Source organism: Nomascus leucogenys, chromosome 2 (genome assembly GCF_006542625.1).
Source record: "Nomascus leucogenys isolate Asia chromosome 2, Asia_NLE_v1, whole genome shotgun sequence".
Lineage (NCBI taxonomy): Eukaryota > Metazoa > Chordata > Mammalia > Primates > Hylobatidae > Nomascus > Nomascus leucogenys.
In genome coordinates, this window is record NC_044382.1 from 2121222 (window position 1) to 2145376 (window position 24155).

At 57.6% G+C, this 24155-nt stretch overlaps 1 protein-coding gene across 2 annotated transcripts in view; it reads left to right on the plus strand.

Annotated features, from left to right (window-relative positions):
* ADAMTS2 (ADAM metallopeptidase with thrombospondin type 1 motif 2) overlaps nt 1-24155 on the plus strand; it is a 239709-nt gene that overhangs the window by 68133 nt on the left and 147421 nt on the right. For both annotated transcript variants that reach the window (XM_030824707.1, XM_030824715.1), the window contains exon 3: nt 3160-3313. In XM_030824707.1, coding sequence (XP_030680567.1) covers nt 3160-3313 — 154 coding nt within the window. The remainder of the gene's footprint in view (nt 1-3159; nt 3314-24155) is intronic.

Genomic DNA, 24155 nt, shown 5'->3' on the forward strand with positions numbered 1-24155 from the left:
TCCCCCCCTCCCACTCCCCGGCATAAGGAAGTGGGCAAGCAACTGCATTCAGGGCCCAGCCAGCCCCAGAGCTGACCTGATCACACCCGCAGAGTCTCTTTCCACCATGTCCGCTACCCTCACAGCTGCCAGGGGTGGGGGCCTGGGTAACTTTGGGGGCCGGTTCTTCAGCCAGACCTGGAAGCCCACCGGGCTGCTGCCTCCTCCTTCACATCTTAACCGGATCTACCCTACCATGTCCTGTCCATTTCGCTCCTCACCTCCCTCATACCTGCCACTTGTCCTTGTCTCTCATGCTCCCGTCTGGACCATTACCCCTCTCCCAGGTGCCTGCAACACCTTCTCCCCAGGACCCCAGACCCAGTTTTGTTCCGCAGCCCATTCCCCCTGCAGCAGCCACCATGCTTCTGAACAGGAATCAGATCAAGGATCCCCCCAGAAGCCCCAGGCTACCTACAACCTCCCTCACCAGCCCCCTGAGTGACGGGCCACTGGGCACCATGCCCTCGATGCTCCTGTCCACCCACCTGGTCAGCTCTTCCCAGCAGCTGTGCTCCGTCCACCTCCCTGGCCATGGCATGTGCAGTTTCCCCTGTCTAGAGCACTGGTCCTCTCTCCAACTCTTTGCCTGGCCAGCACAAAGGGATTGGGTGGGTTTGGGTAGATGTCACCTCCCGCCGGAGGCACCCTTCATTCTGGAGCCAGGACTGATGCTGGGCTCTGTGTTCCTCCAGTCCCTGCACCTCCACCAGGCCCTGCCTGGCACATCAGCTTCCCGAGGGCCCAGGCTGAGTGCGCCGGGAGGCATCTCCAGCCTCCCTCGCTACACTTGAGGCAGGGACAGCTGCCCAGCAGGCCCTGGGGGCACTGACTGCATCGCGGTGTGCAGAGGCTCCCAGCCAGCAACAGGGTGGTGCTCACCGAGCACCTCGGGTCAGGGAGAAGGAGGGCAGCCCATACACCACTGTGACCCCCACAGCCAGGATGATGATGTGGCAGAGGCCATCATGAGGTTGCCTTGGGGGTGTGATTTCCACACATCCAGATGGCAGGTGCCAGGGGCTGCCCACCGGAGGGCACACTCCGGACTGGACAGGGGACCCCGGCCAGTGCCAGCTGAGCTGGAGTGTCGACGGGTGCTGGAAATGCCAGCTTTTCTGATTTTCAAGAGAGTCTGGAAATCTGGTCGTTGATGTGAACTCTCCTGTTTCTTAAGTTTGAGCAATTAATTCAAGCTTTTAAAATCCCCTGCATGGGTCATAAGCTTGTAATCTGAAGGAAACACTCTGAAGGCTGGACACAGTGTGTGCTTCCAGTGTGAGAGCTTGGTTTATGGATAATGGACCAGAAGATAAAAGTGTAGGAGCTGCAGTGGTCATGGGATGGGTGGACCTGATGGTGCCAGCAGGCTGGATGCCAGGGGAGGGCTGGGGAGGGCAGGCTGGATGGTAGGGGAGGGTGGGGGAGGGCAGGGGACGGCAGGGGATGGCAGGGGAGGGCAGGCTGGATGGTAAGGGAGGGCAGGCTGGATGGTAGGGGATGGCCGGGGAGGGCAGGGGAGGGCAGGGGACGGCCGGGGAGGGCAGGGGAGGGCAGGGGACGGCAGGGGATGGCAGGGGAGGGCAGGCTGGATGGTAGGGGAGGGCAGGGGAGGGCAAGGGATGGCAGGGGAGGGCAGGGGAGGGCAGGCTGGATGGTAGGGGAGGGCAGGGGAGGGCAGGGGACGGCAGGGGAGGGCAGGGGATGGCAGGGGAGGGCAGGGGATGGCAGGGGAGGGCAGGCTGGATGGTAGGGGAGGGCCAGGGAGGGCAAGGGATGGCAGGGGAGGGCAGGGGAGGGCAGGCTGGATGGTAGGGGAGGGCAGGGGAGGGCAGGGGACGGCAGGGGAGGGCAGGGGATGGCAGGGGAGGGCAGGGGATGGCAGGGGAGGGCAGGCTGGATGGTAGGGGAGGGCCAGGGAGGGCAGGGGAGGGCCGGGGAGGGCCGGGGAGGGCAGGGGACGGCAGGGGATGGCAGGGGATGGCAGGGGAGGGCAGGCTGGATGGTAGGGGAGGGCCGGGGAGGGCAAGGGATGGCAGGGGAGGGCCGGGGAGGGCAAGGGATGGCAGGGGAGGGCAGGGAGGGCAGGCTGGATGGCAGGGGAGGGCAGGGGAGGTGAGGGGGGCTGAGTCAGGCCTCGAAGGGAGAACACAGGTTTACCAGATGGCCGAGCCGGGGGTGGGGTGGTGGGGTGGGGGAATGGGGATTCCTGAGTTGACAGCATGGGGTTCAGGGGCTGGGTGGCTCGGCAGGGTGCACACAGCCCAGTGAGGAGCACGGGTGTGCAAGCCGTGGTCTGGGAGGGTGGGGCAGGCCCAGAGCCTGAATGCTAGCATAGAGAGCAGCCTGAGTCCCAACAGAAATGAGGACCCAGCGAGGAGTTTGTAGTCAGGGATGGCGCTGGCTGGCCTAGGGGGTCAGGGGCAGCAGTTTAGCTGCCTGTAGAGTCTGGGCTGGTGGCTGACACAGAGAGCGGGAGAGAGAGCGGGGGGCAGTGGGGACTGGAGCCAGCTGCAGGGGCATGTGTTCCGTCCAAGGCCCGCTGTGGTCAGGGCCTGCGTTTCCAAGGAAAGCTGGGATTCCGTGTTCAAGACATGCAATCTCATCATTCTGAGTGTTAGCTTCAGAGCTGTGAAAATATTGTTTGGCCCAAACGGAACATGTGTGTGAGCAGATTCGATCCCCGGCTGGCTGTTTTGACCTTTGTCTTGGACTCTGGGCTCCTGGGGGTGGGGGCAGCACTTGGCCCGTATTGATGCACTTTGGTGGGTGCCCTCCAGGGACACACACAGGCCCACAGCTGCCCTCGAATGTCTCCAGGCTTCTCTGGACGGTTTTGACTTTAGAAACACAGTAACTTTTCTGAAAGCAGACAGGGTTGGTGTACAGGGGTGGAGACCACCCAGCCGGAGGCCCCTTTCCTAGACAGGGCGGGCGGGGTGGCCTCTGGGGCCACATGTTCATGCCCTCCGGCCTGCCCAGGGTTTAAGCTGAGCACCAACTGGGGGTGCTGGGCGGGGTCTTCAGGTGGGAGGTGCTCCCTGAGGGGGTCTCCTCGCTGTTCCCCTTCCTTGGTCTTTTGTGTGCTGGAAATCTGACCATGTTATCTTTGTCCCGCAGGCTGGTCTGATCCGGATGGAGGAGGAGGAGTTCTTCATTGAACCCTTGGAGAAGGGGCTGGTGGCGCAGGAGGCTGAGCAAGGCCGTGTGCACGTGGTGTATCGCCGGCCACCCACATCCCCTCCTCTAGGGGGGCCACAGGCCCTGGACACAGGTGAGGCTACTGCAGTTGGGCAGGCTGTGTGGAGAGCCCTCTGAGGCCCTGGTCCCCAGGAGAGCATCCCAGAGACTCAGGCAGCTCTCCGCAGACCAGCTTGGCCGCTGAGGCTGAGCCCCGGTCTCAGTGGCTCAGAAATGGGCCAGCTGCCTGGCTGACGGCGGGGCATAGCAGGGCTGCTGGGGCTGGGGCCCCTGTTCTGGGTGCATGTGGGTGACAAGCAGCCCAGGCACCTCTGCCTTCAGGTCTGGGCCCTCCACAGTGGACTATGAAGGCTGTCCAAGGGCCCATCTTCTGTTGCCTAAAGGGGAGCAAGTGTCATGGAGTGGGGCGGGGGCCCCGACCAGGCCTGAGTCCAGTGCCTGCATCTCTGAGTCTGTGCCTGTGAAGAGGCCTCCAGACCCCCGGACAGCACCTCTCCTGCCTCCGTGCTGCCATGGTCCCTGGGAGGGTGCCTGTGGTAGGTCGCAACCCTCACCTGGCTGCTCAGGGAGAAAGGCCCTGCACGCTCTTTCTGGATGCCTGGAGGCATGTGCCCTACAAAGCCACTGGAGGTGCCCCCAGCAGCCTCAGCAGTCTCTGCGCAGACTCATGGGCTTCTGTCTTTTTCAGCTCAGAACCCGTGTGTGCCCTGGGCCCAGAAACGTGAAAGGAGCTGCCGGGTGGCCATGGTGACAGTCCATGACTGTCGCCTCAGATCTGGCCCCACTGTGCCAGCCCACACCTCCCAGCATCCCCCAGTCTCTGGTCCTGGATTGTGGTGAAGCCAGGGTTGGTGTCTGATGTGGTTCTGCAGGCTCATAGTTCTCAGGGTCCCCCGTGTGGTCAGGGACGCCTGACCTGTGCTTGGCTCTTCCTGGGAGAGTGGGAAGCTGTGAGCTCAGCCCTCAGCCTCTGGTCAGGACCCCTGGGTGAGGAGAGCCTGGGGCCCAGGGTCAGGCACACCTGCATGTTCACAGCGACTGCTCCAGGGGCCTGGGCTGGGCCAGCCCCCGTGCTGTGATTTACTGAGGTACTCCCGTCACTCCATAGCAGCCCCGCCTCATTTACTGTAGGTCTCTCTGACTTCCTAGCTTGACAGATAAACTGGGTAAAGCCTGGCAGGCACATTTCTAATTTCATGAAATGGCATCAGATACCTTTGCAAGCCATTGTTCCATCAGGAAGCCCAATGTACTCTGGAGCCAATCAATGCAACCGGTGGCCCCTTGTTCCTTGGTGACAAATCGGCGTCTGCTATGCTGCAGACAGCCGGGCCACTGGGCACTGCCTGCCCAGCCTTTTCCAGCTGTGGTCTCAGCCGCGACTGCTTCTTCCCACCCTTGGACTATTTTGCAGGGAACGAAGGAGGAGTAATCCAGGAGGGCAAGCGTGAAATGGGGCTGAGCAAGTGCTCCAGACCCGGGGGCAGGGCCTGGCTTTGCTCCTTGCTAGCTAGCTGCTGTTGGGCAAGCCCAGTGGCATTAGCAACCCTTGTGTCCCCGAGAGCTCAGGGGCTGGTCACTGGTGCTGTGGGCTTGGTGCTTCTGGCGGGCCTCTCCTGGAATATTCAGGGTGGTTCTGGGGGCCTGTGCTCAGGCGAGGTGAGCTGGCCGTGTGCCCTTGGCCGTGTATCTGATCCCAGATTCCATATGGTGCTTGTCTTTCTGAACATGGCAGCCCTTCCCCCACAGCCCGGCCGGCCTTGCCTTACTTTCTGGGCTTCTGCTGGTGTTTGGCATCTTCTGCTGAATCCTCCCTCCACCCCCACCCGCAATCCACATATCTTTAATGAGAACTTGAAATTCAGAACACAGGAAAGGAATTTCTAACTCAGAATAAGCCCAGAAACCATTGGCCTTAGAAGACGCTGGGTGAGGCCAGCTGCCAGGTCAGGGGTGAGGCTGGGCTGGAAGGTAGGGGTTTGGTAATGGGCTGTCGGGGAGGAGGTGAGCCTGTCCAGCCTGAGCTCCAGGCCTGGGGCCCAGGCTGCAAGCCCAGGGTCTCCAGCTGAGAGCCCAGGCTGTGGGTGTGAGCGTGGGCCTGGGGCTATAGGTCTGGATCCCAGGACTTGGGGCTGGGGCCAAGTCCCTTTTGCTTGATGTTCCTGTCTGGTATCAGCATGACCCTGCGTGAGGGGTTCGGGCCTTCAGTGAGCTAGCCCCCACTCCGTGCACCTAATCGTTCCCACACAGCCCTGGGCTGAGGTCGACACAGTGGCTGGAAGGGCCCCAGACACAGTGAGTGCCGGAGCTGGGTGGAGGGCCCACGGTGACCTCAGGCGTCCAGCTTTCCATCTGCCTGGGCCTTTTCAGGGCCCAGAGTGGCAACTGGGAGATACATAATAGCTGTGTCCTGTGGCCAGGCATAGTGAGGGGCACAGCCTGCCTGGCACACAACTCCAGGACCTGGGGGCGAGTGTGTGTGCGTGTGTATAGGGGACCCTTTCTTCCAGTGAATTATGAGGGAGCCCTGATATATCAGTGTGGCCCTGGCAGAAGCTGGCAGGAGGTGCTGGCTGGCAGTTTCTTCCTGCCTCCCCAAAAGCAACGTCTGGAAGTGGGTGTGAAGCACCCTGCTATTTATGTTCTGCCGGGGAAGGTGACACACCTGCCCTGGGTGTCCCAGTGGGGGGTGGGCATCTGTCTGGATGGCGGGATCTCCCTGCAGCGTCGGGGGTGCCTCCTTTTCAGGGTGTCCTGTTTTCCCTGAGAAGCCCACGGGCTGCCCAGTGTGATCTCAGGGGCTCATGGAGCCTCAGGGAATCATTTTCACTAATAGTGTCTGTCATCCAAGATCAGTGGCTGGATTGCAGATTGCCTGGGGAAACGGATGGAAAATGACGGTTTTAACCCGTTTCACAGACCCAGGCTGGAGATGAGTGTGTGCGCTGGGCAGCTTAGGCAACACCCGGGCGAGGGTGTTAGGAGGGGCAAGAGGTGAGGGAGCAGGGAGGGTCCTTTTCTCTCCTCCCTGGCCATGCTGGCCTTGGCAGAAGGGTCCTGCTTAGTGCTGCTGGCCTAGGAACCTGGCCAGGACCGGAGGCAGAGCTCTGAGGCTGGGTGGCCTTTTGGGGAGAGGTGGTTGAGGTGTCCCCCCCAGGCATTCTGACAGGCATCTCAAATCCCTGTTCTCTGCCCTTCCCAAGGCCAGCTTTGTGCCCAGGGACACTGTGCTGGGGTGCAGGGACAGGGCACCCTGTGGCATTGTCCTCTCTAATGTGTGTGCACCTCATCCTGTGTGGGACTGTCGAGGAGGGAGCCCCCAGGGAGCTTGAAACAATAGAAACGTCGATATGGTTTGTCTCTGCGTCTCCACCTGAATCTCGTCTTGTAGCTCCCATAATTCCCACGTGTTGTGGGAGGGACCTGGTGAGAGATGATTGAATCATGGGGGTGGGTCTTTCCCGTGCTGTTCTCATGATGGTGAGTGGGTCTCACGAGATCTGAGGGTTTTAAAAACGGGAGTTGCCCTGCACAAGCTCACTCTCTCTCGCCTGCTGTCATGTGAGACGTGCCTTTCATCTTCTGCCATGATTGTGAGGCCTCCCCAGCCACGTGGAACTGTAAGTCCAATAAACCTCTTTCTTTTGTAAGTTGTCCAGTCTCGGGTATGTCTTTTTCAGCATTGTGAAAACGGACTAATACAAATGTACTCTCTCATAGCTTCGTGGGCCAGAAGTCTGAAATTAATCTCACTGAGCCAAGATCAAGGGTGGCCAGGGCTGTGCTCCTCCAGAGGCTCCAGGGGAGAATCTGTTTCTGGCCCATCCCTACTCCTGGGGGCTGCCAGCCTCCCTTGGCTTGTGGCCGCATCATGCCAATCTCTGTCCCTTGGTCACGTCGCCCCCTCCTCTTTGGACAGTGTCCCTGTGCCTCCCTCTTGCAAGGATGCCTTGATTGCATTTAGGACTCACCCTAGTAATCCAGGACAGTCTTCTCATCTCAAGAGCCTTACTGTAAGCACATCTGCAAAGCCCTTTCTTCCCATAGAAGGTACCCGTCTCAGGTTGCAGGGATCAGGCTCCAGCATCTTTGGGGGCACCGTGCAGCCAGCTACAGGATGTGAATGGCCCTCGCGTACAAGGCTGGCCACGCAGCGCACAGCACACCCGGGAGGCGCCTGTCTGGGTCACATGGAGGAGTGGCCCTGTAGGCTTCACTCCTTCCCAGGGCGTATAGCCCAGAGGCACAGCCTAGGCAGGTCCTGGTCCTGCTGCCTCCCTCACCGGACCCTCCACCCTGTCGTGTGGGAGCTCTTCCCTGCATGCCTAAGTGCCACTCTCAGCCTGGCAGTCCTCCGCCACCCCCCGCATTAAGGGACCTGGAGAGGCTGACTCCAAGACCACGTGCACAGAGAAGCCACCCCTGCTGCTGACACTGAGGGCCTGTCTTCGCTTCCCAGAGACTGACCCTGGGACTCTGCGAAGGTTGCCACACAGTGAGAAAGACCCCGAGTCGTGTATTGGGCATGTGGTCTCTGTTTCAGACACACGGTGCCATTTGCAGAAAGTCAAGAGAAGAGCTTCGAACTCAGAGGCCTGCCGGGCCTGGCAGGCAATGCCAACAAGGACAGCAGTGGAGGAAAAAAAGATAATTGCACCCACCCTTGGCCTGGCTTTCATTTCTCTCCTTTTGATAGAAACGTGGACGACCAAGAATACATCTCCACTAAAAAGAAACAGCAGCGGGAGTGCAGCCGCATGTGGTGTCCAGCCCTGGCCTTGCCATGGGCACAGGGCGTCTGGGAGGCCCTGCAAGGAGAGACAGACCCTCCTCAACTCCCTTGACCTCAATTTGGTAGAGTGTGGGTCTGGTGCAGCTGAACATCCTATCAAGAGAATCCAGACTTCAGACTTTTTATGTGAACCTTCCTGATGTTAAAATGTGGCTTCAAATTTCTGGAATGAGAGGATGAACTGAGAGGGCTCCAGGAATCCAGCCAAGGCGCTGAGCTCAGTGAGTCAGCAACAGCTGGCTTGGCAGGGCCCAGGCCGACCCGGGTACGAGAGACAGCCCCTATCACCACGCGAAAGGACCAGGCCTCAGGGGTCTGGGGAGTCACTCAGGAAGTGCCTGGTTGGAGACACAGAGACAGGTCCTGGCACAAGGACGCTGGCCAGGTCCAGGGCTCAGCCAGCAAATCCAGCCAAAGCCCTCTTTCCACAGAAGCCTCCACATCAGCCCTCTGCCTCCAGCCCTGGGCCCTGCACACCCACTGGGAGCTGTCATGCCTGGGGTCCCCTCCCGTGCTCACTATATGGACCAAACAAAACACGGTCACCCATTGGCTACCCATGCTTTCTGTGATGCAGAGGCAGAAGCATCTTCTGCTGTCCTCTGTGGGCTGCTCTCCTGGGGCTCCCCCCAGCCTGGCCTTGGGACAGAGGAGGGGCAGGTGCTTCCCATCCTGGGGGAACTGCTACCAGGCTGCCGTGCACACACCCCGCTGGGCTGAAGGAAGAGAAGTCAGACAGCAATGTGCCAGTGACCTTGGCTGCCTCCACCCCAGACGCCGCCGGTGCCAAGCCTCTGCCTCCTGCTGTCAGGCTGCAGCGTCCTCCCTGACAGGCAGAGGAGGCACGCCACCACCGGAGCCTCTCAGCCTCGCTGCACCAAGGCAAGCCCGCCAGGAGATAGAGGACAAGCGCCGGCACTGGGCAGCTCCTGCACGTGGCTGAGCGTGGCTGCCACCTGCAGCCCACAGCCAGCCCTTCCCCACCAACCCAGGAAGAGCCCCCTCCTGACCCACAGTCTCCACCCTGTGACTTTGCCTTGAGTTGGGTAGGAGTTTTCCAGGCTGCAGGGGATCCTGGGGGAAGAGTGGGCGGCGGGGGTGGGAGGGAACCTCAGGCATGACAGTTCCCCCAGGGTGTGCAGAGCCCAGGGCTGGAGGCAGAGAGCTGTGGGGCAGCCTCTGTGGAAGCTGCAGACTTGAATGACCCAAGGTGGGGATGGCGCCCTCCAGTCTCACAAAGAGTTGAGTGTTTCAGCAAGCTCATGCTGGTTGCAGTGTGAGGGAGGCTGGAGGCAGGGAGGCTGTGGGGGAGGCTGGAGCAATGGCACAGGAGAGAGAGAGGAGCTCTGTTCTGTCAGGCCACAGGACTGGGGAGCAGATAGCCAGCGCCACTGACACAGCAGATGTGAGGCTTGGCCTGGTGGGGGCAGGAGGGCCATGTACTTTGTTGGGGGGTGCAAATTTGCTGAATGCCAGGTCAGAGAGCCTTTCTGCCCTGTAGCTGTTGACGTCCATCTCAGCTTCCTGTGGCTGCTGTACCAAGTTACCCCATACCTTAATGGCTTAAAACAGCACACATGCATTCTCTCATCGTTGTGCAGCTCAGAAATCTGAAATAGGCTTTTAGGGGCTAAAATCAAGGTGCTGGCAGGGCCGGTTCCTTCTGGAGGCTCCAGGGCAGAATCCATTCCTGGCCCCTCCCAGCTCCTGGGGGCTGTTGGCGTCCCTTGGCTTGTGGCCACATTGCTGCGGTCTCTGCCTCCCTGGTCACACGGCTTCTCCTCTTCTATAGCCAGCTCTCCCTCTTAGAAGGACACTTGGGATAACATTTAGGGCCTGCTGGGACCATCCAGGTTACTTTCCCCATCTCCAGACCCCTGATTTAAACACATTTGCAAAGTCTCTTCTGCCATATACGGTAATGCTCATGAGTTTTGGGGATTAGGACATGGATGTCCGGTGGGGGGTCATGATTCAGCTGACATGTCTAAGTGTTGAACCTTGGGTCCTAAGGGAGAATGGAGAGAGGCCTTTGGCTGGATTTGCAGGGTGAGCCCTGGACCTGGCCAGCGTCTTGTGCCCAGACCTGTCTCTGTGTCTCCAACCAGGCACTTCCCAAGCGACTCCCCAGACCCCTGAGGCCTGGGCCTCTAGGCGCTCTCTCTCATACCCCGGTCAGCCTGGGCCCTGCCAAGCCACTGTTGCCGACTCACTGAGTTCAGCGCCTCGGCGCTGGATCCCTGGAGCCCTCTCAGCTCATCCTCTCTTTCCGCCCCGGAGCTGTGCCTGCAGCCCAGGCCCCGGGAAACCCAGGGAGAAGCACTGATTGTGAAACCCGAGGCGGCTCCGGGAGGCGTGCTTCAGGGCTGAGCGCACCCTTGGCAGACGCCGCGGCGCTCCTGTCCTCGTGCAGACCGGGCCCTTGGGATGGCTGTTGGAGATGCCAGTGTGGTGATGTGGCCCACGCGGAAGGGGTGGGCGGGGGCCGGCGCTGGGAAAGCCGAGGCTGCACATTCTCCGAGGCTGGAGTTGCCTGGGGTCAGCCGGGGAGAGCAGGAGGGGCCAGCTCCCGGGCCTGGCTGGCTCTCTGGCTGGAGTCTGCTGCTCGGAGCGCTGCCCTGTGGGTGCTTCCCACCCCCTGCGCTGTGAAGGCAGAAGCGAGGCTTGCAGCCCCGGCGAGGGCTCAGCCCCCCTCATCCCGCAGTGGAGACATGCCAGGGTGTGCTCCCCCTCCACGGCGTCTGGGCCTGGCACTCCGCCTGACAGCCCCCACGTGCGCAGCTCCTCCCCTGCGCCTCCGACATAAATTTAGTCCCTGAGTCTCAGGCCTGCCCTTCCCCCGCCACCTCTCCCCTCCCGGCATGGTTTCTGGTTCAGGGGTGGAGCCGACCAGGTGAATGTGGCTGGGAGGGCCTGGATCTTTGGTGGAGCACCGTGGGCAGGTGACAAGCGGGACCCGGAGGATGGTGGCCTTGGCCTTGGCTTGGCTGCAGCCCCCACTCGAGTGCAGCGGACAGTTCTGGAAGACCGGCCAGTGGTTCTGAGGAGCCGCATTAGGGCTGCTCCCACAGATGCTTCCAGCACGAGGTGGGTGAGTGGGGTGGGCACCGGGCAGTTTGGTGCAGGGGTCAGTGTGCTCAGCTCCACCTGGCATGCTGCTGTTCTGGCTCACTAAGGGGCCCAGAGCAGCTCACCCAGCCTCTCAGGATCTCAGAACCTGGGTGCTGAGATCTCCACTGTACCCGGGTGCAGTGGCGCAGGGGCTGTCGGAATTACACAGGGCACAGGGCGCCTGCCCGGTGCTCACTGTGACACTTGCTCTCCGGCCCCCTTTCCCTACTCTGCCTCGCCGCCTTCCACAGACACGGTGAACTGATACTCTGTTTCCTTCTCTTGGATCTGTGTTGGGAATGTCCTCCAAAGAGCTTTTCGGGTTATGCACAAGGTAACCACGCCTGGCATGCAGACAGTACACGGCTCAGGGGTGAAGCCGTGATCTGCTCACAGGGGCATCTGGCATTTGATTAGCAGCTGTGGGCTGGGCACGCCCCCTCTTTTCAGGTCCCCAGCATGGCAGAGGCAGGCTCCTGGGAGAGAGGCGATGTGTCCAGGGCATCTTTTCATGTCTGTGACATCTGTGCCTTGGATGTAGGAGCCTGCTGGCTGGGGTGAGGTTGGGGCAAGGAGCAGTGGGGCCTGCTTGGGACCCAGGTGAGGCTCCCTTCGTGCCCTGGGTGCCCCATGGATGACTGTGAAAGAGACATGGGCACCCTGCATAATGGGGACAAAGGGACTGCATCCCATGGTGGGTCCCTAGACAGAGGCCTCTTGGGGATAGAGAGGGGTGGGGCGACAGGTGAGAGGTGTTGGGTACGAGCATCAGGGCTGCAGAGGCAGCTGGAGGGACATCTGAAGGGGACAGGAAGCTCTTCCCCAGCAGCAGCCGGGACAGGCCCGGCTCAGAAACTGCATTTGGGTCCGAGGTCCAAACGCTGCCATCTTGTGCCAGCCGGAGGCCTCTGACCACAGGCCCCATCTCCTCTCAGAATTCTCTGCAGGTTGGCAGACACTTCATCCAGCTCCAAGTCTGAAATATTTTCTATAAAAATTTCCAATTTTCTTTGACCCGTTTCTCTTTGAAATTAATCCTAGGCAGCCCTGTGCTCTGGGCCCCGAAGGAGCTCTGAGCGGGGAAAGGTCATGCAGTCAGATGGGCGTGCTGGCGTCTGTCTTCTCTCTCTCCTGCTCTCTGGCTTCATTTTTGTCTCCTTCTGTCTCACCCTCTTGTGTGCGCCTGTGCACATACACGTTTGGGACATGGGCTGGATTCTTTCTGGGATGTCTCTCAGAGCTCTTGACTCGGTCCGTTTGGCCGGGGCTTGCCCTGAGGTGTGGGCTGTGCCACGAGCGAAGCTGGTAGAGAATCCGGCCAGGAGCACAGCTGGCGCCTCCCACGCCTCCCATCCCAACCTGTCAGCACACACAGAGAGGGCTTGCAGGACAGGACAGGAGGCGACCTGGGCACTGGGCCTGCATGGAGAGGTGGCTGGCGCTGGTCTGGTTGGGAAAAGGCTGGGCACCTGAGTGCCATGCGGGTTCAGTAATGCTCAATAATAATGCTGCTCCCCAAATCGTGGGGGAATAATGCTGCTCCCCAAATCGTGGGGGAATAATGCTGCTCCCCAAATCATGGGGGAATAATAGCATTAGCAGCTCTACTGCTTAGGGGGAGACTGAGGCTCAGAGAGGGCACCTTGCCTGCTGCCACAAGTGTATTGTCCTTCATTCACTCGTCACGTTCTTGCTATGTGTCCACCGTGTGTCCGGGGCAGGACTGGGTGCTGGGGCTGTAGCAGCGGAGGAACCTGATCGAGTCGCTGCTCTCTGGGCTCACAGCCCAGCAGGGGAGACCCGGTGAGCAGATGCTTGCAGACAGTGGAGAATCCTGTGAACAAAGTAAAACGGGGTGAAAGGGCAGCGTAAGAAGGCAGGTAAGGGAGGGAGGCGCCCCAGGTTGGTGGTGATGGGAAAGCCCAGCCCTGGGAAGGGTGTTCCAGGCAGAGGGAACAGCACATGCAGGAGCCCTGAGGCTGGAGGTACTGCAGTGTGACCAAGGGGCAGGAGGAAGAGCTAGTACCTGGAGCCGAGGACGTAACGGGGGAGTGGGAGGCGTGTGGGGCCTGGAGGGATGGGCAGCACTCATCGCTTTGAAGGGACGGCCACCGTGCGGGGTGGGAATTCATTCTCTGTGCAGTGGAGGCCTTTGGAGGGTTTTCGGTGGAGAGGGTGGAAGCAGGGAGGAATCCCAGTGACAGATGGTGGTGCCCATGCCAGTGGGGTGGAGCCAGTGGGTTCAGGATGAGTTTGAGGTGGAGCTTCCAGGACGTGGTGTGAAGGAAGGAATCAAGGACATGTCCTGCCCCTGAAAGGTGATGTGGCTGGGAGGCTGGCTGGTGGCATGAGGCTGGCTGGGCAGGTGTGCTGGTGGGGGTGGCGGGTCAGGTGGTCTGGGCCAAGTGCAGGAGCCAGAATTGACACCCATCACTCTTGACTCCACAACTGCCCGCTTCCACTGCTCTGCACTGCCCTGGCCCAGAGGGAGGTATTTTCCCAGGAAAGAAGGTGCCAAGGCCAAGACCCGTCTGCTCCCAGACTCACGGGGCGGGGGCAGGAGCCCCCGATGCAGCCCCACAGGCAGCCGGGCCCTGGGATGCACTGCCACCTCCTCTTGCTCCGGGAGGCAGAGGCTCTGCTCTGTGGGGCGGGCTGTCAGGGACAGTGTCAGGTTTGGGGTCCCATGGACGTGCGTGCATCCTTGTTTGTCTAGCAGGACCGGTCCTGCTTCCCCTTGCCTGCCACAGTGGGGAGGGACCCCAGACGGGCCGGGATGAACGGATGCAGGAACTGTGGCCTGCACGTACTTAGGAGTGTGCAGGGCAGGGTGTGTGGCTGCCTCTAGGCCTTCGCAGGCAGAGCCTTCCTGTCCACCCCAAGGGGCCGCAGGCAGCACTACCAGCTGTTCCCTACACAAAAGCTGCCTGAGACAGCTGGAATGCTCCCTGCTCCTGGTGCAAACTCTCTTGAAACTCAGGGTTGGGGACATCCTGGGAGCTGACCTCAGGTTCTAGGTATCTGTTGCTGACCCGGCAGATGGCGGCCTGAGCCAGCCCAGACGCGCTCGAGCCCTGGCCCTGAGCAGCCATCAGGGAGCACTTACTGAGTGACTAAATGAATTAGGAAATCCCAGCGCTTAACGGACTCACCACTCGGGGCAGAGCCAGACTGGCTCCCACAGCAGCTCGCGGTTTCTCCAAATCCTCACCAGCACGGGGGCTTTACTGTTTAATATTTTGCTGTTCCAGCAGCAAAGCGGCGTTGCTTTTTGCGCTAATTTGCGCTACTTTGATTACTAGCGAGGATGAGTGATCTTCCCTCGCTTTGATTACTTTGTTTGTCTCCTATTCCTGTCTAAGTCCTTTGCCCGTTTATCTCCTGGGGTCTTATATATTGGGATAAGCCCTTTATCTCTTTTAGATATTGACTTTCTGTCATGTTTGATACAAGCTTTTCCCCAGGCCGTAGTTCCTCCTTCCTTTCCAGTTTTGTTAGTGTTAGTTGCACAAAAGCCTGTTTTCCTGTAGCTGAGTCTGAATGATCCTTCTCCTGCCCCGTTGGAGCCAAGTTGGCTTTCAAGGACATGCACATTTACCGAGGGCCTGCGTGAGGGTGGGCACTCTTCATGGTTTCATTTAATAGGCACGGTAGTCCTGGAAGCAGAGAGAAAACCAAGGTGCAGGGGTACCACTGTCCAAGCAGTAGCGGGAACAGCAGGGAGCAAGAACGTGCCGCGTTCCTGGAGCACTTCCCGTTGACCGCGTCTGCCAGCGTGCTGCAGGTGCATCCTCTCCTGGGATTCCCGTAACGAGCCCTAGGGTTGGTTGGTGCTTTTGCTGTGCCCACGTTACAGATGAGGAAACTGAGGTGCCGACGGTCGCACAGATAGTAAGCCGTAGAAACAGTGGGAGCCAGGCCTTTTGACTCCTGCATCAGGAGGGAGGAGCAGGCTTAGAACCCAGGGCTGCTGACACCCTGTGCAGTGCCCTCCTGTCCCCGCTCAGAGCCAGGGCTGGCAAAACCCGGTAGCCTGTGACCCCATCTGTTTGTTGGACAAAGGGCCTTCCAAGCACCAAAGCCTGGAACTCCACTTAACGGTTGCAGAAACTGGGGCCCAGCGAGGGTGAGTGAGGATGTGCCTCCAGGTCACTTAGCACATTAGCTTCGAGGAGAATCTTTTGCTTACAGTGGAATTTGCAGCATTTTGAGGAATGCCTGGCACATGGTTGGTGCATAAATATCCGTGAAAAGAGAGAGTGAGCACAGTGCCTGGGAAGCCTGGTCACCCAGTGTTCACTCGCGAGCAACAGTTGCAGGCGTTGGAGGGCTTGGCACTGACGCCTCCTGTTGTTGCCACAGTGTCAGGGCTGCAGACTCAGGTTGGCAGCTGTGGGTGGCTACTGGTCCCATGGGACCATGGGACATCGGGTGGCCCTGGGCCTTTGCTAGTCCCACTCCCTCACACTTGACCAGGACTGACTTCGCCGGCTTGTGACCCATCCGGCAGGGCCCTATGCCCACTTTAACGCTCTGTCATTCCCGCCTTAGACGTCTTCATCACTTTTTGAACAAGGGACTGTGCGTTTCCATTTTGCACTGTGCCCTGCAAATCAAGTGGCCAATGCTGTTCGTCACTCTTTCTCCTGTGACTCTGCTTCTTCCCTGCGGTCTCACGGAGCTGTGGTCCAGGCCCTGTGGTTGAGGACACAGGGCGCTGCACAGTGGCCAAAATTGGGGGTGCCCAGTAGACACAGCCTCCCTTCCTTCCAGGCCCAAGCACGAGCACTTTCTGACAGTTAACTGTCTATCCTTTATTTGGGAATGCCCGATGCCAGACTGCAGATGGCGAGGAAGATGGCCCCTTCCATGCTGGAACGACAGACCTGGTATCAGGAATGTGCACCTGTGACTGCCACAGGCCCGTTTGGTGCCTGAGGGCAGCAGTGCGTGAATCCCAGCCTCCGCCCTGGGGATGCTGTGGGGCTGGAGCGCTGCCCCCAGCGTGCCTTGGCCACTGTTCCCTGCGCGGTTGTCTCTGGACATAAAGCACCTGTGGAATCCCAGGGCTGATCCCCTTCCTCTCTCCCTTGATTCATCCAGCAGATCTCTACCTGGCACGCACAGCGGGGCCGGGCACTGGGCCAGGCTCTGGGACCAGACAGGCACAGCCCTGACCTCATACAGTCCACAGTGCACTAGTCAGTCCACAAATATCTGCACAATGAAAAACTTGGGAAGTGCCACAGAGTGAGCCCGCAGTCACTGGACATTGGGCTGAGGCCTGGAGTGTGGGTTGCAGTTCCCCAAGAGGAAAAGGGGCCAGGGCAGCAGATGCGAAGTACCTGAGGGGTGAGGACGGGGCTTGTCTGGGGGTGTGGCAGGAGGGGCAGGGTGAAGGCCTGAGGGGACTGGGGGTCAGATCACAGTGGCTTCCGTGGGCTCTGTCGTGGACGAGGGGCTGTGCCCTGCAGCAAGTGGCATGGTCTGGTTTCCGAGGAGGGTGAGCAGGGAAGAGGCAGGGAGGCGGCAGGAGGCTGCTGTCCTGTGTGCAGGGAGAGACCGCGGCCTGGATCAGGTGGCCGTGGGAATGAGAGCAGCGGCCGGATCAGCCCCCAAGCACCATCGTGCAGCAAGGGTGCTGGGGGTCCTGGTAGGCAGTCCACAGGCTGGTCAGAGGGGGATACTCCTTGCCGGGCAGAACCGTATTCCCATTCCAAATCACCCTGAGGCTGGGAGGACGCAGATCGCAGCCCCACCCGGCTGCCTGTGACAGCTCCACCCCTGCGCGGACCTCAGACGTGTCGAGGTGGCACTCGCTAGAATCATTTCCTCTGTGGGATCCGGGCCTGGGAAGGTCCCTGTGCCTGGGCCTTTTCTCAAGGACCCTTCCCAGATCATTCTGGACACATGTTTGAGTCCAGCTGCAGATTCCTAGCTTCAGGCTTGAGCCTTTCTTTGGCCGACTGCAGGGACTCCGTGGGGTGTGCCATGGGGGCTGCCTTCAGCCTCCTCATGCTCTGCCTTTGACAATTCACGTGGCAGGAGCTGGGGCCAAGGCTGGGGTGGCCAGGCTTGGAGGGATAGAGTCAGGAGAACAAAGGGCTGAGATGGCTCTGCAAGTCTGGCCAGGCGACATCCAGCAGGGCGAAGGATTAGGTGCTGCCCAAACAACGGCAGGAGCACCTGGTGGGCTGCGGGGAGGAGCTCAGGGGTCGAGCTGACGAGGAGTTCAGTACACGTTGTCTGGGTTGGCGGGCGGCGGGGGGGAGGGGGTGGCCCGGGGGTGGGAGTCAGGCTGGGAATAAGAAGCATGATGGCCTGCTCAGCTCTGCCCACCCAAATCAGAGCCCACAGCCGTGGGCAGTCCCAGCCCCAGCGTGTGCACAGGGCTCTGGAGGGCAGAGCTGGATAACACTGGCCCCAGGAAGGCCAGATCCCCCAGGATGTGAGCATCTGTCCTTTCAACCTTGCCTGGAGCCTGCGGGTCAGGCGTTCGCTGAGGACAGTGGTCTCGTATGGGCACACTGATGGGGCCTGGCAGGCGATGCCAGCAGAGATCACCGGGCCCAGGTAGACATGGGGTCGGCCAGTAGCAGGAGGGCCTCCAATTTTATAAGGGAAGCTGAAAATTGATTTTACATAAAATCTCTTCATTTTAAACTGTTGGCAGCTAATTCAAAATGCGTGAAAGCCGTGTAAGGGTTGAGCAGCCCGGGGCAGTGGCTGGGATGGGGGTCAGGAGGCGGCCTCAGTGCTGGGGACCTTCACTGGAGCTCACGGTGCTCAGGACCGAGCTTCTTGGATGTGGCCAGGGCTGCCTCGGAGTTGAAATGTACTTCAGAGGAATTTTTATTTTCCTTTCGGGAATGTCAAGAGAGGCCTTTCCAGCGGTTCCGTTTCTGTGAGGCGAAATCTGCGGTCGTCCTGTTTTTCTTGGAGGCAGCGAGGAAGCCCATCTGTAGCGCATTAGCGGGAGCCAGCAGCGGGGAGGGCGCAGGGCCCCGGCCCAGGCAGACAGAGCTCTTGGATGCGGCACTGAGGGAGCAGGCGTGGCGCCGGGTTCGGAGCAGCCCCAGGACTCCCTGGGCTGGGTGGACAGACCCCCCAGCCGGTGCATCTGTGCCCAGTTCCGGGTCTGAGGTTCTGTTCCCCAGGCTCCCGGCACCTGTACCCGTGCCTGGACGTCCTCCAGGCCCCCGCAGCCTAGAGAGCAAACGGCCGATGATGGTCTCAAGAGGGTTCCAACCTTGTGTCCAGAACGTCAGGTGCCTGTGCTCCTTTGTTCTGGGCAATATCCCGGGAGCTGCCAGCATTCTTGACCTTCATCACCACTAGGACAAAACTGGGCTTGGATTTGTCCCAAGGCCTTGAACTGGGAAGGAGTGTGGGGACTCACAGGCCTGTAGGAACCACCTCGGCCACCTTAGAAACTCACAGTGTCACCCCTTGGTGACAGAGACCCCGGGGGCCAGGCCTGGGCCTCCCTTTCTTGGTGTCCTTGGTGTCCCCATGGGCCGTGGTGACCCCAGTGATGGGCCAGGCATCCGGAACCGCCAGTGTGGGCCTGGCCTGCGGAGTCCTTGCTCTGGCCTGACCTCAGTCTTCATGTCTGTACATCGGGGTGCTGGACTAAAGCCAGGCCTTACCCCTGCAGCTCTGGGGCGGCCTCGCCACCCCACCCCACAATGTTTTATTTGACTCGTACAACGTCTTCAGAAATGTTGAGTGTACACTTAAAAATCAGGAGGTTTCACATGAACATCTCAATTTTCAGTTCCTTCAGAAGGCCTGGCCACCCTGGGCGTGTTCCTGCCAGCAGCACTGGGTGGGAGGCTCTGTGCCTCCTCTGCAAGGGCGAACACAACCCCTCCCTCCCCGCTGATTCGCGCCTGGCCCCCCGACTCGTGCTGGCCCCGCCTGCCTGGTTTGCAGTGGAGTGTGAGACTCCGGGACTCTGGTTGGTAGTTACACATACACAAACTCTCTCCTCTCTCTCTCACACACGCAGGCATGCACACGCCCATGGTCAGAGCAGACACATCCACATCTTCATCCATGTAGGAAATGCTGGAGTGAACTGAGCCGCACCCAGGAGCTTCCCTGAGCTGGGCACCAGGAGCCCAGGGTCTGTCCTGTCTCTGGATGAGTCCTGCTCCTTTGGCCTCAGCCGAGGCCTCAGGCCCAAAGCTCCGTGGCAGCCCTGACACTATTTTCCTTATAATAAGCCCCAGTCCTCTTTCCTGTTGGGCACCCGTGTCCCCAGGGGCGGGTCACAAGATGACAACTTGGGACCTGGCGGCTTACTGTTCTGTGGGCTGAGCTGGCTGCTGGGCCCTGTGCAAAAGGCACCTGTGCTCCCACCTGAAGGAACCTGGGGCCTCTGTGCTCTGAGGGCAGAACAAGACCCTCCTGGTCTCCCTGTGGGAAGAAGGACCATGTCAGAGATGCTCTCCATGGTGGACCAAGGCCAAGCTGCGGGAGAGGCTGGGGACAGAGAAGGAGACTGGTGGGTACCTGCCCCTGCTCATGTGTTGGGGGTGTAGGGAGACCCCAGGGCCCACCAGAGCAGCCAGTGGGGTGCAGCCAGTTCCTAGGCCCAGCAGCATCTGTGCAAAGGAGTCCAGTAGGGTCACAGTGCCTGGATTGTGCCACACACTCCAGGGCTGCCCAGCCCTGCCTGCTGCTGCAGAGCCCCTGATCCCTGAGGATGAAGACACAGGGAGGGAGCAAGAAGTGGCCTCTGTGCCATCAGTGTTTGTACCATGCCACCCCTGGTTAGGGGCACACTGGATTTTTCACATGGTATCCTTTGAAAGGAGGTGAGGCGAGCCCCAGCCAGGGCATAATCTTGGGAGACGGCTCTACCTCAGGGCTTTACTGACCCCATTCTGAGTCAGGCCCCAGCCAGGTCTTGGGAGATGGGACAGGAAGTGAGGGGACCCCAAGGTTGAATTGTAGGAAGAATCTGAACTCACTGGTGGAGGCAGAGAGAGAAGACGGGGATGAGGCTGATGGAAATGCAGTCTGCTCACAGGCACAAAGGCCACATCAGCAGCCCCAGCCCTGAGCCCACCCTACAGTTCCTGACCCCCAACCCTCACCCTCTAGAGATGACCTGTGGTCAAGCATGACCAATTCTGCCCCTAAAATGTGTGCAAATGGCAACAGTGACAAATGACGCTGCTATGGCCTTGCCGCTGACTTTGTTACCCAGTTCACTTGCCATGGATGTGAAGGATTCACTTTCCAGTATCAGAGTCTGTCTGTCTACCCATTCACCCATTCATCCATCTGTCCAATCACTCATCCATTTATCCATCTATCCAATCATTCATCCATTCATCCATCTATTCAATTATTCATCCATTCATCCATCTATCCAATCACTCATCCATTTATCCATCTATCCAATCATTCATCCATTCAGCCATCTATCCAATCATTCATCCATTCATCCATCTGTCATCTATCCATCCATTCATCCATCCAATCATTTATCCATTCATTCATCCATCATGTATTCATTCATCTACCCACTCATTCATCCATCCATCCATCATTGATCTCCATTCATCTACTCACTCATCCATCTACCCATCCCCCATCCACCCATCCATCCATCCATCCAATTATCCATTCATTCATCCATCATCCATTCATCTACACACTCATGCATCCACCCAATCCATCCATCCACCCATCCATCCATCCATCCATCCATCCATCCAATTATTTATCCATTCATTTATCCATAATCCATTCAGCTACACACTCATTCATCTACCCAATCCATCCATCCATCCATCCATCCATCCATCCATCCATTCATTCATCCAGTCAGTGTGTGCAAGCACCCCAGGCCAGCACCCTGCTGGGCACTGAGTCTGTACAATCTGGTCTCTGCCCCTGAAGAGTCTGGTTGGGGGAAAAGGCAGACTCCCAGATGAACCATGACAAATGCTGCTAACAGGCTGCTTGGCAGCCCTTCTTCATTGTGCCCTGTTGTGTTTCTTTCAGCCAAAATATATTTCTGTGCAACTTTGACGCCATGAACAGTTGATAGGAGAGTCAGGCAGAGGGGACTACAGGCTTCAGGGATGGTGAGAGGGAGTGTGTGTGTGACCTGGTGGCTTAGAGAATATTCTTATGGGCTTAATCTGCACGCCTCCCCTGACTTCACCCATTTGGGCCTCTTCTGACCTCCTATAAGCATTTGAGTTGCTTCCTCTGACCTTTTAAAAGTCAGTGGACTGTAATTCGTGTGAGTGTGAAAATGCGTAATCTAGTGGTTTTTGGCAGTGTTGTGTGGCCATCATCACCATCTAGTTCCAAAATGTTTTCATCACCCCAGTGGGAACCCTGCACCCAGAGCAGTCACTCCCCATTCCCCTCCCCAGCTCATAGTGACCACTAATCTACTCCCTGTGTCTTTGGCTTTGCCTATTCTGTATGCTTCATAGAAACACAATTGATCATAGGTGGCCTTTGAGGTCTGGCTGGAGTCCTTCTAAGGAGTGGTCTAAAAGCTCCAGGGCCCCTCGTCATGGGAGCATCATATGCCCAGCGACATGAATATAAAATAATAATACTGGATAATTCCAGAATAGGCAGCAGCGTGTGTGTATGAAGCTCGGGGCTGTGAGACAGGAGGGAGAAGTGGGGACTGTGGTTAAAATAGTCCAGAATGCCTCTTCCTAAGGGGGCCCCTCCTAGTACCTGTAGTGAGATCCATGTTGACACCGAAGTGGCCTTGTGCCCTGCCGCCCCACCCTGGGATGGCATATTAGAGGGGGCGCCGATCACCTCTGAACTGGGAAATGTGGAGTCAGTGCAGGACACAGCAACAGGAACCACCGCTCCCAGCCCCACCCCAGAGAGAAAGGCCCGTGAGCACCCGGTGCAGGGACTGGACTGGAGCCGATGGTCAGATTTGGGGTTGGTGTGGACGTGGTGTGTCACCTCTCAGGAGAGGGGGGAGGAAGTGAGGTGCCTGAGGCCAAACGGTGAGAAGGGTCTAAACTCACTGCTGGAGGGGCATGCGTGTCCCCAGGGTTGCAGCCTGGCTGGGGCAGCCAGCACAGCTGTGACAGGACAAATTAGAGAAAAAGGGATGCCTTTTTTTTTTTTTTTTTGAGATGGAGTCTCACTTTGTTACCCAGGCTGGAGTGCAGTGGCTCGATCTCAGCTCACTGCAGCCTCTGCCTCTTGGGTTCCAGTGATTCTCCTGCCTCAGCCTCCCTAGCAGCTGGGATTACAGGCATGTGCCACCACACCCTCCTAATTTTTTTGTATTTTTAGTAGAGATGGGGTTTCACCCTGTTGGTCAGGCTGGTCTCGAACTCTTGGCCTCAAGTGATCTGCCCACCTTGGCCTCCCAAAGTGCTGGGATTACAGGCCTGAGCCACTGCACCCGGCCAGGATGTCTTCTTTAATAAGAAAAATTATAAAGGAGAAAAAAAGACAGAAAAACCAAGACAAATTGAGATCATAGAGTAAGATGGGAGAAACAAGCCCAGATTTATCAATAATCCAGGTAAATGTAAACGGATTAAACTCACAAATTCAAAGACAGAGGCTGTCATATCTGACAAACAAGACAAACCCCAAATTCAAAATCCAGCTTGACACCATCACCAGAGTAAAGTGTAAAAAGGCAAGAAAATGTTGAAAGTAAAGTATGGAAACAGATCTGTCAGGCTGCCAGAGGCAAACCAACATTGCCATATCAATCTCAGACTCAACAGACTTCAACACAGGAGACGCTGCTGGGGAAAGACAGGTCACCGTTTAATGAGAAAAGGTTCATTTCCCCAAGATGATAAAGCAGTTCTAAAGGTAGAGTCACTTAATAAATAACCTCAACATATATGATGTAAACTTTGTTAGAAATAGAGAAGTTGACAAATTTATCATCATTTTTTAGAGAATCCAACCATTTTTTCCAATTGGTGTTGGATCAAGTAGACAAAAAACCCAGCACAGATAAGGAAGTTCTAAATAACACAAATAATAAGCTTGACATTGATGAATTTTGCATCTGACAAGTAGAGGTTATTGCTTTTTCTCAAGCACATAGGAAACACTTGTAACAATTGGTCAATTAAGTGCAAATCTCACAAAAACTAAAAGAATAGTGTCAGCAGGTCTTGTTCCGTGACCATCGTGCCTGTGAGAGAGAAATTAATAGCCTCCGAGGCAAAAATCCCCTTTATTTGGAAATTAAAAAAAATACTTTTAAATAATTCATGGGTCAGAGAAGAAATAATGATGGAACTTCAAAAATACAACTGAATGATAATAAAAGCACTAAATATCAAAACGTGGATGGAAATTTACATTAGAAAAGAAAAGGGTCTAAAAATTAGAGAGATAAATTTCCAGTGTAAGAAGTTAGAAAAAGGCAACATTGATCCAAAGAAAATAGAAGGAAAAAGATAATACAAAATAAGATCAGAAATCAGTGGGACAAGGCCGGGTGCAGCAAAGTGCCTATAATCCCAGCACTTTGGGAGTCTGAGGCGGATGGATGCCTGAGCTCAGGGGTTTGAGACCAGCCTGGGCAAAATGGTGAAACCCCATCTCTATTAAAAAAAATCCAAAAATTAGCTGCGCGTGGTGGCATGCACCTGTGGAACCAGCTACTTGGGAGGCTGAGGCAGGAGAATTGCTTGAGCCTGGGAGGTAGAGGTTGCAGTGAGCTGAGAGTGCACCACTGCACTCCAGCCTGGGTGACAAAGTCAGACCCTCTCTCAAAAAAAAAAAAAAAAAAAAAAAAAAAAAGAGAAAAAAAAATCAGTGAGACAGAAAACCTCTGAGTTCTGATCATTGTTGCTGTTAGGCAGATTCAAGGTCAGTGTTGCCAGATCTTAAGTTTTTCAAGATAAGTAAAAAATACGTAATTCTGCAGGCAATCTCTGCATTTTTTTTAAAAAAGTGTCAGTAATCTGAATTTGGCCTGTGCACCTCTTTCCTCCCAGAGCTGCTTCTGCACACAGCACCTCCTCTCTGG